Source organism: Vollenhovia emeryi, unplaced genomic scaffold (assembly GCF_000949405.1).
Source record: "Vollenhovia emeryi isolate VEMERY1.0 unplaced genomic scaffold, V.emery_V1.0 DF939148.1, whole genome shotgun sequence".
In the NCBI taxonomy this organism is placed as follows: domain Eukaryota; kingdom Metazoa; phylum Arthropoda; class Insecta; order Hymenoptera; family Formicidae; genus Vollenhovia; species Vollenhovia emeryi.
The window spans coordinates 332,348-349,295 of record NW_011967218.1 but is presented as its reverse complement, the minus strand read 5'-3'; the positions used below and the strand labels follow the sequence as shown (position 1 = coordinate 349,295).

Below are 16,948 nucleotides of genomic sequence, written 5' to 3'. Positions count from 1 at the left end.
CTCTCTCTCTCTCTCTCTCTCTCTCTCTCTCTCTCTCTCTCTCTCTCTCTCTCTCTCTCTCTGTATGTTTCTCTCTTTCTCCCCCTCACTCTTTCTATTTCTCCTAAGAAACTCCCGGAGTAAACCAATGGCAGGGCGCGAGGAAAGAGAGTGCCAAGTTGCGGGCTGGCACGGGGTCGTTTAAATGTTTAGATTCTCGCGGCGTGAAAGTCCCTCTTTTACCCTACGCGGAAAACTTCTTATCGCGCGGAAGCTGGCGCCCGCGCACATTTCGAATGCAAGGGGGGCTTTCTCACCGCGGAAAAATACCGCCTTTCCGGGCCGCCGCCGCTTACGGACGCGCAGCGCACGAACATGGGGTTTCAAGTGGTTTTAATTTCAACCACGCTAATTTTCGTGGTGGCGGGCAACGAGACCCCTTCCCTCCTCTCTCTTTCTCTCTCTCTCTCTCTCCCTCTCTCTCTCGCCTCCGACGAGGAATAATTATTTTAGATGACAGCCGACGCGATGTACGCGAAATTCGTTCTCGCGAATGATACCCGGCGCATATACGATCGACTGAAATGGAGATTCTCTCGTTATGATTATATCGACTGGATTATCAAGAACATGTTGCTCTGAATCCCGTTCTGTCCGGTATATCGCGAATATTCCCGAAACCAGCTGCGGTAATTCCGATGCGGCGGCAGTGAGATTTATTTACTTGACGTCTCTCGCCAAGAATAATTTTTGTTAATTATTCCAGACACATCCTCGAGCGGCTATTTGTTCGATACTTCCGCGGATATTTTTAAAAGTCATCCGCGAGTGTGTTAATTCCGGCTGTTACAACGCGGCCTTGCAAATATCTTGGTCGAAAAATATTAGCTTTACATTTATTGCTTTTTGCGTCAGGCTCACTGAGATTATGATGCTTTCAAACAATAGCGTCACGCGGCGCGCTGCTTTTTCATCTTGAAAATAATTCTTCGGTAAAACTTGGGCAAGAACTCTCATAACCGTCTACGTATTTACATCGCTCACAAATAAAATAATCGCTTGCTCTTTGAGAGAAAATTTCGAGGAGTCTTGCATTCAATTCTTACGTCCTACAACGATCCTGGAAAAGGATTTCATGTAAAAGAATTTTCGAACGGTATATACATAGAGAACGAATTTCCGTCAATTTTTGAAACGCGCTTCTATTAATAATCGCCACCAAAATTTTTTGCACAAATCGATTCTTTAAGTGTTTAATGAAGGCTTAAAATTTCGCTCATTCTGTTTACTTTGGGTACAAGGAAAGTGACTAATGTACAGTGATGGACAGAATGGTTACACTTTCTTTTTAAATGAGTTTAGGAACGTGCATTTAGATTCATGGTTACGTTCCACAATCTTCTCCGAGGAATATTTTACTCGATGATCGTTCTGAAACCACTTCGAGCGTTTTCGATCTATTTCTCGAGTGAAATATTCCCGGGAGAAGAAGATTTTGCAACGTAATCCTGAATCCAAATACGCCTTCCTAAACTCATTAAAAAAGTGTCGCAACCATTCTGTCCATCACTGTACAGCGACTCCGAAACCATATTGAGTGTTTTCGATCTATTTCTCGAGTAACAGTTTCCTCAGAGAAAATGTTTTGAAACGTAAACCTGATTCTAAATGCGTGTTCCTAAACTCATTAAAAAATTGCCACAACCGTTCTGTCCGTCACTGCACTACTAATCCCGCAACAACGCTTTACAGAGAACTTTACTGTGAATTAACGGCACTAAATTATCTCGCTAATAAACAATCCCGTCGCACTTCCGTCGTCATATAATGCTGTTGTTTCATAAAACATTTTTCTCCCCGCTCGAAAACTCCCGGGGGTGCAACGCACCTGCTTGACGGTGTTCAATGCTTTGAGTCGAGTTTTCGCGAGTGCGAGTTTTCTGCAACGAGCGCGTACGTGCCCGTAAGCTCAAAGCGTGCTGCTGGCGGTACGGTGCACCGTTTTACGGGGAAATCCGTACGTTGCGCGTCGTTTTGCAGCTGTGCGCCGCTGTTCTTTCAGATTCGAGTGAACCGGCGGCGACGGCGGCACGAGAGACCGAGGGGAATATACGCGCAACGAGATGCCGGCTTTCGCACCGTTCGCGCCGCATCCTGGGAGATACGTCATCCCGCGAGAGCGACGACTACGTTCGTGGGAGCACTCGGCGGTTTTACACTTTTCCACTAAATCAGCCGTTAACGTCCCTGCGGATGCGCCGCGCGCTCCGATCTACGATCGATAAGCGCCCGCGAGAAGTGTCTCAATTCGACCGTCGTGATTTTCCCGTTGACGCCGAACGCCCCGCGGAAGAGGGTAAGAGTGGAAGAGAGGGAGAGGGGGAGAGAAAGAGAGAGAAAGAGAGAAAGAGAGAAGAAGATCCCGCGCGATGTGCGTGACGGGGAAGACGTACGAGCGAGGAATGGATGGGAAAAGTACGTTCGAATCTTAGCCCGGCTCTGCCCCGTAAATAGCGTTTTGTAACCCCCGTCACGTGAAATCGATATCCCTTAAGAGCCGGTCCGTGAGGTCGTTCGTCAGACCGGTGCCCGCCTGTTTCACCCCCGTGGAAGCGGAAGAGCGAGTGCGCGCTAGTCCGCGGGGAGTCCCCGCGGGTGGAGGCGGAGGAACCGGCAGCGGGATTCGCGGGGTTGGCTGAATAAAAGAGGAAGATGCAGAGGAAAAGGCCGGCGTTCCTCACCGACATGGGACTGCTAATGTTCTTAGCGGTAACAGCCTCCCTGCTGGGTTACTGCCAAACGGACGAAAAAGGTAAGACGCCGCGCGTCGCGACTCGCGACCTCCCTTTGCCTTCGCCATCTCCCCCTTCCCCCCCCTCCTTGCCTCTCGCGCCGCGGCTGCGGAGGCAGCGTCGAAAGAATTACGAATCTCGCTTTCCGCATCGTCCGCGACTCGGAGGGCGCGAAGGGGCGAGAATAGCGCGCCGTGCGCGAGAAAGAGCGGCGAAGATTAACTTTTATGGCCGCCGGCATGAGTAGTTGCCGCGAATTTACTTATAGCGGGAGCGGTTTAATGGTCGCCGCGCGCATACATCGGCCGGGCGCTTTTAATAGTGCGCGAGACTATAGCGCGTTGCACCCGGCGCCGCGCCGCGCGCCGTCCCTTCGTAAACACCCCCGCGCACGAACGATTATATCGGGCACTGCACGCGCGCGCGCGCGCGCGCGTCTCTTAACCCTTGATCCGCGAATAGTCGAGCGGATAGTCGACAGTCATCGCTCTTCCGATAATTCCAATCGCAGGAATTTCTAGAGTAAGGGAGGAAGCGCCTCGATATCGAGTACAATAGTGAGAAAAAAGTTGAGTCGATCAAAGTTATAAATATCGATGGTAATTGCGAATCTGATGTCGAAAGGTATAAAGAACATCCTTAATTGATTTACTTTGAACCGACATTCTCAATGATTCTTTTTAATCAGCTTGAATTTTGACCTTACCAGACTTTTATTTAATTTCACAGAAATGATCTCTTTACCAAAATTTTTTTCATCGACACTGGAATTTCTAAGAGAGTCCACATCTGTCTCTTCAAATCTAGCAAATGTTTCAGTAGAAGTCAATAAAAATTTAGCAGATTCAAAGAAACGTGATGTCAAACGAATCTCATTTGATTAACTAAATCTCTTTTCTGGCTGTGGCCCTCTCTCTCTCTCGTTATTAAAAGGAAACCGAATTTCTTCGTATAGCAACACATACGCGGTTGAAAATCGCGTAAAGTCTGCCGGTATGAAAAAGAAAAGCCCGGATACTATAATGTTCTAACAAGATGCTCGTTTCTGTGTGATTTTAGTTTCGCTTTTCCGCGTAAACGGAATGACTGTTAAATTTGCCGCGTAAAAAAGACAAAACCGGGTATAAAAAGTGTCGCGTAAATCGAGGGATAAGTGTAGTTTAGTTCTTTAATTCAACATTTTTGATGTTTTCCGGTAACTTTAAGATTAACTCGAATATGCCGCTTCTCTGCTCTCCTCCTCTCTTTATTATCCCAAAGTTTCGCGCATACTATTAAATATTTGCATTATGTCCTTCGTTATACCGGGGCGCGAGACATTTTATGCGAGAAATAGTCGGTTATGCGACTATATGCTGGAAGCAGGGAAATATTATTTTGTAATTTTGCGAAATAAATTATTTAAATTTCTTCGACATTATCCACGCACACTTATTAAAACTTGTTACAAATAGACCGCACTCTGGGAAAAAAAAGGACAGTTAGCAACCCATTTTGGGGCCCATAATTAGTAATCGAATTATTTGGATTGTTCCTAACTATTTTACGAATTTCACCCCGCGTAACTAAAAATCGCAATTAGCTATTCTATCTATCCAAGATTTTTAAGTAATACTAATCAATTCTCTCAATTGGTTCTATCGATATTCAATAACGCAAAGATAACTTTCACTTAAGAGGCACTAACCGAAATGTTAAGTTGCCTAACTACAAAAAGAACTATCTTTATTTACTTTCTTCCTATCCTTGTTCTCGTATCTCCTTCTTCTTCTCCTCTGCTTTTTTAGTTTTTTCTATCCATAATTTCCAAAGTACTTTTCTTTATCTTTTTCTTCCCAGAGTATCCTCGCAGAAAGGAGACACGATGAGGGGAGCTAACAAGAGTTGATAACGTGAAACGTAATGCATTTTATCGGTTGCGAGGCATCAAAAATATGATAATAAGGTCATAATTAAAAATAAATTTTTTTAACATTTCGCAATACAGCGCGCGGGCGCGCGATCCCGCCGTCCGAGGCCGGGCAAACGGGGAAGAACGGAGGCGAACGTTTTCAGACTCGCTAATTAAATTTGCCCAATTTGCAATAATCGAACGCGGAAATCACGTTGAAGTAATAACTTGCTACTAAATCATACGCCGCTGCAATACATATCGGAGTGCACTCGTGTACGCTTTACCGGTGTGTCCGTTATCGTTGCGATGTACATCGGGCTTAGCGTTTCGTCCGAATAAACCAGATAATCGAAACATGTAATCCATGCGCCATTAGTTTTTACGGAACCCGTCCTTTCCGGGCGCTGTTGGCCTTAGCAGATCGATCTGAATTTAACAAGCGGTCAGATCGCGATATACTCATGCGTGCGGTGCAAGTTCAAACGGAAAATTGTTAACGTTCGTGCCCCCGTCGAATTCTAAAAAAAAAAAGAGGAAAACAGAGGCTTGGCCGGCGTGCTTGCAACAATCAATACATCGTGTCGCGTATTTCCGCACCAATAAAATCTGTATACCCGACACATCCGCTCGCGCGTTAATGCATGTTGCAAAACACTCGAGGATTTTTGTCAGTTGGTCGTTACGTGTACGCGCGCGCGGCCTCGAGACGATCGAGACCAGACGTTTCGCGGTTTGCCCGCGCGTAATCAAACGTGAAAGTCCGGCCGGACAATTGCCACGAAATGTGTAACGGGCGAATTACGCGTGTGCACCGCGACGGCCAAGAAACGCAATTGCCGGTGTATGTACATCGCGCGTTATTCACGGCCGATGCCAGCGCGAAATTGTATTTTTCGCGGGACGTATGCCCCGAAACAAAATGAGTTCGCGATACCCACGGCTCGCTAATCAGTTTTCCCCGTTTGTCGGATTAATCTACGTGGCGCGTGCGAGACGTCGCATCGCGCCGCGTCGCGCATGGCATATCGCACATTTTGCCTTTACACGTACCGGCGGTTCCGACTGGATACATATTTTTGCGAAAATCATGCACATCGAGGGAGAATGAGGGGGAGGGGAGAGAGAGAGAGAGAGGGGGGGGGGGAGAGAGAGAGAAATTCAGTGTTACGCGTCGCATCGACCGTGTATTTTTTGCGTGTCGGTCATGCGGTTTATATCGCGCGAAGGTGCGCTAAAAGAGAGTACGCTGTAAAGCAATAAAATATTTTCGCAATAATGAGATGAAGATCAATAAAAGTTTGAGCGCCATTGCAAGTTCACTCAGTTACGGCGACCACGTAACGTCGTTAAAAGTTAAAAAAAAACCCCTATAACTTGATCCATTTCGGACTTTCACTTTAATGACAAACAATTCTGGACTACGATTGATTTTTAAACGTTTAGGCCCGATTTCACCGACGTCGCTTAACTTTAAGCGACGCTAGGCTGCGCTTCCCGTCTACTGACCTCGCTGACATACTCGTACAAACGCGCACGAAAAATTTTCAATGCAAATTTCTCGCGAATACGTGAATATTGCACCGTAACACGTGCACATGAAGTAGTTGGGGATTGATACTACAACACATATAAAGTTGGAGAAAATCGGTGACGCAACTACCTGACACTCCCCTTGTTAGCTTAATTCGTTCTTTGTCTCTTTCCAACTGTCACTCTAGAAAGAGACAAACATTAATTAAACTAAGATTAAAGTTAAGCGACGTTTGGTGAAACCGGGCCTTAGAGGGACAAAAATCATGAACGCATTCCCGTCGCCGCCGCTGGTAGTTTTTATCCGCATTATTCCCGCAACACAGGCAATTTGGTGCAATTGAGTATCGATGGCTAATTGAGAACGATCGCATCGTAAATGGCTAATTTTTATTATCGCGTGCAACTCCCGATATCCGTTGCAAGTATCGTCAGGGAACGGAATACCCGGCAGCAGTTTCCATGAAACCTTATGAGGTCGCTTCCATTTGCCAGTCACATCGCGAGGTACCGCGACCACCATTACGCGTTAATGCACTGTGTACTTTTTCTCGAAAACCGCCGGCCAATTACGTGCACGGATGTAAGCGTAAGAAAATCTGCACGGCTCGTAAAGAAAAATGCAATTACGAAAGCTGCAAAACGCTCGCTTGAAACGCTCGTATCTCATAATCACGCGATACGATTCTATCCCGCGCAATTATTCGGGCTTACACCGAGCGCCAGTGAGTCGACCTATTGTCGGTGCGATTCAACGCAATCGATATGATAAACAGAAAACGTGGAAAGTTCAAACCGAGACGTGAATTGATGGAATTACGAGGGACCGACGCTGTCACTTAGCACGCAATTAATAGTAGCGCATGCATCAGTCTACTGTTGCGGATTAGCTATTAGCTGCGTCGTTTGTGTGACGGAGTAAAAAAAAAATGTTCGCTCCCACGATAACAAGATCCACTTGTGTTGAAAAAGCGCGACGCACAATTTTTCATTTCGACTAATCCGTCATCTACGCGAATGTGCGAAATGATATTTCGATGTTGCGCCGGAGATAAACTGTTTGCGAAATAACTGCGTAACACACTCCACGTACGTACGAGAGTCAGCAAGTTTCAATTTATTATTTAATTTTCTACCGTAAAATAAATTTCTCTTTGTGACCGAAATTCATGGTACATCGCTAGCGGATGTATTCGCGTGATTAACTCGATCTCTTTTACGTAACAATCCTGCTATTTTGTACTGCAAAAGCGGATCTCGGTTTTTAGTAATTCTATAAAATAAATAACCCATCGAATAACAATCGAGTGCGTATTTTCGATCCATATACAGCCGCCGAGAATCGTAATTACGGTAGCGAACGCGTATAGATGGATACGTATCGGGTGCGCGATTTGAATAACAATCCACGTATGGACAGTCGTCAAACGTATATTTCAAATGTATCGCGATATGTACAATACAGATATGTGTACGAAACATATGTGCGATGTTCTTAAAACATGAAATTTGCTCATTACGCGAGGTTTCTGTCAATGTGTCATAAGCGTTGGATTACCTTCCTTTTCATCTGTATTTTTTCCCTCTATTTGCACCAGTTGTGATTATAAACTTTAATTGCGTCTGCGAATTGCGCATTTAAAAAGTGACATTTTTTTAAACGTAACTGCTCGGAAAAGTTAAATGTATGTACATCCTCAGAAAGGATTTTCTGTTACCGAGACAAAAGATATTCTTGACGCATTTATATTTCTCACAATCTCATTTAGTATAAAAAGAAGACAATATCAAAATGAAATCAATAATTCTTATTCTCCTCTATCGAATTAAAAAAGATTGACTTACTATATTGAGACAGGAGTAACTTATATAAATCTAAGTTTATATATTCTTGCGTTTAGAACAAATTTTCCCCCCGTCTTACGACGCACCAAGTTGGCACCGCAATAGTCGACAAAAGACGATGTGTATTATCATTTTATTCTAGATTTTAGAATTTTTCATTTAAGAGTGAAATATTCCTTTCTCTATAACAAATATGATTGTCGATCCTATTTTATGATACGTTGAAGTGTAATAGCATTGGATCCGAAAATTTTTTTCTGGTGGTGTAGCTTATATTTGTATTAAACCAGCTTTTTCAAAGTAATCTTTCTTTTGGGGATTTGCTTTTTGGGGAATTTCTGTTATCCAGGTTAATATTTTCGCAAATATCAATTTGTCTATGAGGGAGAAACGCTCGAGGCTTTAAGTGTGTGCTTGGGGAATTGTACAAGAGGGTGACGAGCATCAATACACTCCTACATCCGGCTATCCCTTTGGAGCGTACGCAAATATTGCGATTCGTGGCTAACGTGAATTGAGTAAGCCGCGGTAAATGCAATGAGCTGCAAAACACCGAGAGCAATATCTGGGATCGATTCGCGGTCGACGTTAATGTTTCTATGCACCAGCTAACCGAGAAAGATGCGGTTCGGAGAAGAGAGAAAGATAGATGGCGAGAACGAGAGGGGGAGAGAGAGAGAGGGAGATTCGTCGTACTTAATGGTCCGTGCAGTTATTCCACGTACTTGAACGCGTTTTTAGATCATTTGCGGGGGTGGGAAATAAACCCTTGGCAAGTTGGTTCGTTCCTTTATATGCGTCTACGGGCGGCGCGCCACGAGATACGGGATTTTCTCGTTTGAAGCGACTGAAGCCGGTCATTCATCGGCTCAATCGGAGCATCGACGCGCTTCTTTCACGCTCGCGCTCGTTTCAGAAACGTGCTCGCGCTAATCGGGAATATTTTACGGGCCGTAATAGCCCCGAGTGCCCCAGGGAGATCCGCGGATTCTCTATTTATCACTTTTTATCCGGTCCGCAAGAGCGATATTTGTACCGCTGTAAAACGATGTCTAGGTCCGCGGAAACACTCGGGAGACTCGGGGAAACTTTGACGATCCATTCATCAACCTGCCGCCAGGTCCACTTCTACCGCTTTTGTTAATGAAGTAGCTCGAGCGAGTACTCGCTATAATAGACTTGGAAAACTTAGAATCCAGGGATAAATTTCCAAGTATTGCGATTAATAATCGCCGTGTGCATCTCTATAATCTCCCTGCGCTTTTACATCGTCGGTACCATCCATTTTCGCTCGCTATCCGGTTACTAAACATGTCAATCTAAAGTGACATTTTTCATCTCTGCCCCGCGGTTTAAACATACCAATAAATAAAAAAGGCTTTGAACCATCCAAGAGCGCGTTTATTTGGAAATATCGTTCTTTTGTTTCGACACGATGACTGTTTTGACATATGCGAACGACAGTTGATGTGAATGCAGGAAAACGATTTCACGCGGAAATAAAACTTTTATTACGTCTATTAATGTCGTGGAAAAAATATTCAGCTATCGCGTAGAATAGTGTATTACTCACGTTGCGATATAATGGATTACGCGGATTCATGCGAGCGAAATAATTTCCCAAATGCCGTACCAAACACTATAGATTCCCGCGTTATGGAAATTAGCAGATCAACTACAAGTTAAGCCCATTTTGCGCATATTTACTTTTTATCGCTCTATCCCTCTATCTAGAGGGCAGTCCCCTATTATAAGACAGCAGGTTTCCGCTAAATTAATAGGCACCGTCTGTAGGTTCCATCGTGAATTTATTGCCCTTGGAGTGAAACCTGTTTGGTGGAAACTTCATTGTTGGATCGTGTAATCGTTGCGAAAAAAGATTTGCGATTGAATTTGGACGTTGAAAAACCTGCTACACCCAGGAAAAAGTTTCTTCGAATCAAAGTTCCTTTAAATTTTGACCTTACTAAACTTTTACTTAATTCCAAAGGAATGATTTCTTTACCTGCACCAACATTTTATTTGATCCAGACTGAAATTTCTATAGAGAATTCACATCGTCTAATCTAGAAAGTGTTTTAATAGAAATCAATACAAATTCAGTAGATTCAAAGAAACATGATTTCAACCTAACTAAATCTTTCGTCTGGGTATATGCACCCACAGAAGAAATTTCCGGATCCAATGCTATCACACTTGAATGTATCATAAAATAGGATCGATATAGCGCCAATCATATTTATTATAGAGAAAGGAATATTTGAATCGCAAGTGAAAAATTCAAAAATCTAGAATAAAATTATAGTATGTATCGTCTTTTGTCGAATATCGTGGTGCCAACTTCGTGAGTTTTAAGATGGAGGGAAAATTTATTCTAAACGCGAGACTACACACTAAAATTTATACAAGTTACTCTTGTCTCAATATAGTACGTCAATCTTTTTTTAATTCGATAGAGGAGAATAAGAAATTATCGTACATCTAGAGGGAAGTCTCCTATTATGAGATATCAGGTTTCCGCTAAAATAATAGGGATCGTCTGTAGGCTCCATCGTGAATTTATTGCCCCTGGAGTGAAACCTGTTTGGTGGAAACTTCATTGTTGAATCGTGTAAAGAATTGTTGATTTTATTTTGACATTGTCTTATTTTAATACTAAATGAGGCTGTGAGAAATACAAACGCGCCAAGAATATTTTTGTCTCGATAACAGAAATCCTGTCAGAGGGTGTGTGTATCTCATCTCAGAAGCCTGTCTCGCGATAGACGACTTTCCTCTATAATCACGCCCAGACTAATTAATCCTTCTCACACTTCGTCACGGGAATCGGGATACAGTTGGAAAACTAATATTTGTCTTTGGGAATAAATAAACGGAGTCAGAAGACTACCGTGAACCTTATAAGATTCGCAAAATCGTACTAGTTTGCTTATCCCCGTAGTCGTCGCAGCTTATTTGCTTATTTACTTATTTACCGCTGCTTACGGCGCGGTACGATAAATATATGAAATTTCCTGAAGAAAGCCACTTCAGCTCGCAATTCAAAAGTTATCGGGGAAACAGATGAACGAAATAAAACTTGCCGAGTGACACTTAATTTCTCTTCCTCGGCACCGAAGAAAAATTGAGGTCTTGCGGCGCCGACTGCTACGTATTCACCTCGCTTCTTGTTTTATGCGGAAATAGAACGTGCGCGACGGCCGTATCGTTTTTCCCGTACATTCACATTTTAATTATTACTAATATTAGTCGGTGAAATGCAAAATGCAAATCAGCCGACACCGCCTCTCGGTCGTCTATGAAAACTGTATAATCCCCAGGATCGGGTCTGGGATTGTCGCGCGCGCGCGCGAGAGAGAGAGAACATTTACAACGTTACGTAAATGAAAATGAAGAATTCCGCAACGTTAACAGCGCATTTTCCTATCTCCCTTTTCCGCCTCTTTCCCGCTGCACCAGAAAACTGTCCGCTATATAATAACGCGCGTCATCGGTCTTCCACTTTGTACCTAAACGCATTAAATTTGTTAAACTTGCAGTGTCGTTTTACGGGGCGAGCTACATCCATCTTCCGGTTCAAGAGGCCAAGGGTGCCACTGACATCAGTTTCCGGTTCCGAACTCATCTCGCCGATGCTATGCTGCTATTGGCTGCTGGCAAGACGGATTACTGCCTGATCAAACTCGAAGCCGGCAGATTGAAGGTTCGTTTGCCCCTGGCGCTTACTTCTATTAATAGGCTTTCTGTTTGGTCCCGGTCGCCTCGTCGTCGTTAACGGGCCGCACGTGCTGCGATACTGCCTGTCAGACTTCTCTTTCCTCCCTCTTGTCCTTGCGGAGAAATTAGACGCGCCGTGACAGGCTAAAAAAAAAAGGTCGAGTCTTGCGCACGCTAAAATATTCTCTCGTGGGGCATCGAGAAGAGAGGAGGATTCACCGCGCGTCTAACATTTGCGCGCGTGTCCACGGCTCTTATTACTTGAGGATCTTTCTTATTTCTTGGCGAAAGAGATGGCACGGTTCCAACGACCTGGCGAAGGGTATTGCATCCGGGATAAGATCCTAATCATCGCAATGTGGCGAATTTCGCGGTCCGCGTAGTCGACGCACGTGATGTCGCGCAAGTAGTAATCTTAATTCTCGGCCCGTAATATTGAGTGTTACTTCTGAGCACTTATCTACGTTTAATCTTAATTAAATTTTTAATTCATCTCACTTATTTAATATCGCGAACATACCATTTTCTTTTGGTGCCAAGAATATAAATTAACATGTCAGCGTGCCTTAATTTCTTCCCCCTTAACTGATACCGCGATCTCTCAGATTGTCGTTAGACAACGTTTTACATTTGTTGAATATTACGCTTACATTTATCGTTGATTTTACATTTGATATCAATTTTAATGGCCAGAGCGTGTGCCTCACATATGTGATGTACTTTAAGAACTATTTAGCGTAATATATACATAGTCAATTCACTCCAAAAACTTTAGAGAGATCCTATCCTCATAACCTACTCTGTCTGATCGCATCTCGTCATCCTATTCGCTGCCTAATCCTCTTTCTATCTTTATTTGTTTCCTTTCTATCTTGTGTTTGCATCTCCTTCTTCTCCTCCGCTTTTCAGTTTTTTCCCCCCATAATTTCCAAAGTACTTTACCCTTTTCTCTAGTTCGTCATTCCGTGTATCCTGTTTAGTATTTCTCTATTATTCTTCCCCAATTCTCTAAACCGTTCCTCAGTTATTTCCTCAACAAAGTGACTTGTACAATTTTTGCCTTTTCCGCAGAAGACACATAGCCCTTTCGCTTCCTCTATCCAATATTTATTCGCCTTCTCTTCGTAGCTAGACAGAAATATTAAAAAGGGAAGCGCGCACGTTGTCATTAAGAGAAAGAGAGGTGGAAGGTAAAAGAGCAGGTTCTACACCGAAGGACAAGGAAAATGGAGGGATGGAACAAAGGCGGTGATCTGTGAGACCGCTACATACTAGTTAAGGGTTAATAAAAGAAGGCAGCGACGACGTTAAGCGCGATTAAACGTGAGACAAGAGTTAAGAATAGGACAGTATACTTTTGCCCCATACAGCATCGAGAGCCACAACGCCCAGCGTTTCTTCGTTCGAAATTTCAACCCGTTTTACAAAACCGCTTCCGTATTGTTTAACGACGTGCGGGGGGGAAAAAGTTTTCCATAAAAAAAATTATAAAACCGCAAAGTGGTATCGACACGCGAGATACAACGCCACTTGTTTTCCCCACGCCGGTGTCGAAGTCTCTCTCACAATATCTTACTCCGATATAAATACCTCGCGTGTGTACACGCGTACAGGCCGGAGCCTTATGTGTAAAGGACCGGAGCGTGTGTGCCGCGGAGAAAGAATCCAATAAATTGATTCGCCACAGGCGAGATACGGGCAAACCAGCCGCCAAATTCAATCGCATGTAGATTTCGATATCGCGGAATATCGCATTTCGGCCGGTGGCAATTGTGCCTCGATCGCGCGGAGTTTAAACCCGCCGCCACCTCCGTGTCTAACCGGCCGACGAGTCGATCGCGATCGACACACGGGGGAGAAGTGTTTCACGATAAATTCATACGCGTTTTTTCGCCCCCGTTTCGTCGCGCGAGTATCTCGCAGCGGGGCTGACGAGCGGGCTGCCGGTGGAACGCCCTTGTTATTTCGTTAAAGGATCGACTGCCTCCCTTCTAATGGCTTGATGACGCAGCGCGCGTCAACATCGACGCCGCGGTCGCTCCGCAAACGCGTTCAATAGCACAAACCGCATAATGTCTTTTCCATCGATGTTTCGCGAAATGAAATCGCGGCGACACCGCGCGAGGGCGGAGGCCGACTCCTCTTTTTTCCTCGCTAGATTTTTTTTTATTGCGCGTCGATACGCGACGCGACGAGATGCTTACGGCTCCAGGCGGGGGTTGAAACGTCGCGCTCGTTTTTTGTGCATCGGTCAAATTTTCGCGCGATCGGTCAGAATCCGTCTGCCGCGAGACCAAGTCACTCGGCCGGATTTTACGCGATAATGAACCCCGCGAATGATCGAACGAGTTCTTTTTTTCCGGCCCGGCGGAAAAAATAGAGGATACGGGGCACGCGAGAGTTACGCGCAAACGCAGCGACGCGGCACTCGCCCCCGTATCCCAGGAGACGAATAGCTCGCATTAAAAATTACTCTCGAAGAAATAATTCACTCGTTGAAAGCGAGTCTCGCGCTGCTTTACACGCAGTAATTAAAACGGCACGGTGTACGCAATGCATATGAAATGAACGGAAAAGACTCACTCTCGCGTTCGGCAACCAGAGAAGCCATCGATGCGAAATAAAGTGGGAGGAAATTTACCATATTCCTTCGAGGATTTTAATAAGTGGCGCGTCTTAGTGTCCACCTCCCCGAAGATACACCCCTACGCGGAGGGAATTTTCTCTTAAAATTTACCCTGAAACCCGTGTAATCGTGGGGATAACTTGGCATTTTGGAAAACTTGATGAAGTAGTACCAGTAAAATGTATGGTGAAATTTCAGAAAACTCTCATAAAGTTTTTCAAAATGCCATTTTGTCCCACGATTACACGAGTTTCGGGGTAAATTTTAAGAGAAAATTGGCGTTTTGAAGAACTTTGTAAGTTTTCTAACATTTTACCAGTAAAATGTATGGTAACTTTTCAGAAAACAGAACTTTATGAGTGTTTTCTGAAATTTTACCAGTAAAATGTATGGTAGAATTTCAGAAGACTCTCATAAAGTTCCGTTTTCTGAAAGTCTTTGGAAATGTTGCCGTACATTTTACTGGTAAAATTTCAGAAAACTCATAAAGTTCTTCAAAACGCCACGTTGTCGCACATTTACATGATTTTCGGGATGATTTCACGGTCCGAAAAATCATGGTCGATATCGATTTGATCATCGACTTGTGAACCTGGGCTACCTCCTCCCCGAAGACGCATCCCCCATTTATTGCTACGGATCTACATTTCCGCGTTGCCGGATCACAGGTGTGACAATGCGTCGCGAGTATCGCGTTACGACAAAATTCCAATTTCGCATCTCGTTCGTTAGTGTCAGAAGTGGAAATTCCGATTGAATGTACATACCCCGGGACGCGAACTTTCGTGATCGATATCTGCGTTATTACGGACGACCGTCAAGATTGCTATGCAGGCGGCGGAGATGAACACGAGCTGCGCCCCGTAATGCACGAAACACGTATGTAACGGAGCGGTATGGCGCGCCTATAAACAAGTTTCACGGGCCATAATGAGAAGAAGGCTGACAGAGCTGATAGAGCTCTCGCGCGGTAGCCATCCTGTCTCTTGATAATAACCGCTGATGAGAGCCGCGCGCTGCTTCTAATTATGTACAAAGAACGTTGCGCTGAAACGAAGTTACAACTTCGCCGCAGATTATTAATTTTCCAGCGATTAATATTCTCGTGCGTACTCTCATATTTTACATGACTCATTATCGCCCTCTTCCCCGTCTCCCGCCCCCTCCCCGCCCCCCTCCTCCACCTCCCCCCGCCCCCTCCCCTCGAATGAAACGTGCTCGGCACCCTAACTCTCGCGAGCTGACACTCGCAGTTGCGACAAGTACGCGAGCGCGAGCGTCGAATATTATTTTGCTGACGAAAGCAATTAGGATAATCGGTTTCCGCTGCGACCGCGTACAACGATTATCCCGGGGGCGCTCTTTCGCATTTCAATCGCGGCATTTGTATCGACGTATCGATCCTCGTATCGATGTGTCGATCTTGGTATCGATGTACCGATCTTTGTAGCGATGTATCGAATTTGTATCGAATTTGTATCGATCTCTCGTAACGTCAGCCGCGCGATTTTCCAACTTTCTCGTCGCTAAGACTCCTTAACCTTGAGCCGCTGCTCGGTGCGCTGCCCGATGTATCGTAGTATCAAAATACTCTCTGCTTTAAGTGCATTAGCTGTGTGGAGGTGCGGTGTCCCGATTACGCGCACGAATCCCGGCGTGAAAACCACGCGAATCTAATTTCGCGAAGGGTTAAGTCCGTGCAGCGCAAAGAAGCTGCTCGCCGTCGGGGCTTAATTAAATTTGTTAAGAAGATCGTTAAGAAGGATGAAGACAGGATAAACGGCCGGGGCAAAAAGTGCAACGGCAGTTCTGGGGTCTCGTGTGCCTCCTCCGACCGACGCCTCCGCCTCCGGAGAGGCTTAAAAGCCCCTCTATCCGAGGCGATAATCCGATGATTCAGAACTTAATTGCGGCGATATATCGCGGTATCGCTCGCCTTCCGGCTGATGACGTAGCCGAGTCTTCATTCTCCATGCAGTTTCAGAATTTAAAAAGCTTGCCCTTTTCTTCCACGCCAGTTAACTGGGTTTAAGTCACATAGGGGAACCTGGGGCATAACGGAACGGCGGGGCATAATGGGATATGATCTATAACTTTTTACAGAAGTGCTGATATGTATTGAAATATTTTGCAATTATTGCTATTAGATGATCCTTATCGCATGCTGTTATCAGTTGTCATGTTATTTTTAACTGAAAAATGCTATAAATTTTTTAATGCGTTCGCTGCACTCTCCGTGACTCGCTTATAATTTCGTTGATAGATCAGCATGAGGTAACAATGATAAAATTCTGTTTTTTATTACCATAAGTAATTTTACGCTATTAAACAATCTTTTCTAGTCACTTTAGTCAAGTATTTCTGCACAGATATTGATTATCAATGATATTCTGTATTTATTTAGTGTAAAGGTACATTTGGGGGCATAACGGGACATTAGGCTGTGGGGCATAATGGTACAATAGATAACCTCTTCTTATTAGTTGACTCGCAAGTGTTAAGTTAACGGAGCATGTCTCAACAAAAAATTGAAAATTAACAGCAACATTGAAAGGAACAATGAGC

At 44.5% G+C, this 16,948-nt stretch overlaps 2 protein-coding genes across 2 annotated transcripts in view; one reads left to right on the top strand and one right to left on the bottom strand.

Annotated features, from left to right (window-relative positions):
• LOC105565976 (salivary glue protein Sgs-3-like) overlaps positions 1-2,689 on the bottom strand; it is a gene marked incomplete at its 5' end in the record, with an annotated part of 6,131 nt that extends 3,442 nt beyond the window's left edge. The window contains one exon of the mRNA XM_012019612.1: positions 2,514-2,689. Within this exon, the coding sequence (XP_011875002.1) occupies positions 2,514-2,689 (176 nt within the window). The remainder of the gene's footprint in view (positions 1-2,513) is intronic.
• Positions 2,614-16,948, top strand: part of LOC105565975 (chondroitin sulfate proteoglycan 4-like) — a 55,185-nt gene continuing 40,850 nt past the window's right edge. The window contains exons 1-2 of the mRNA XM_012019611.1: positions 2,614-2,791; positions 11,580-11,743. Coding sequence (XP_011875001.1) covers positions 2,692-2,791; positions 11,580-11,743 — 264 coding nt within the window. The 5' untranslated portion in view covers positions 2,614-2,691. The remainder of the gene's footprint in view (positions 2,792-11,579; positions 11,744-16,948) is intronic.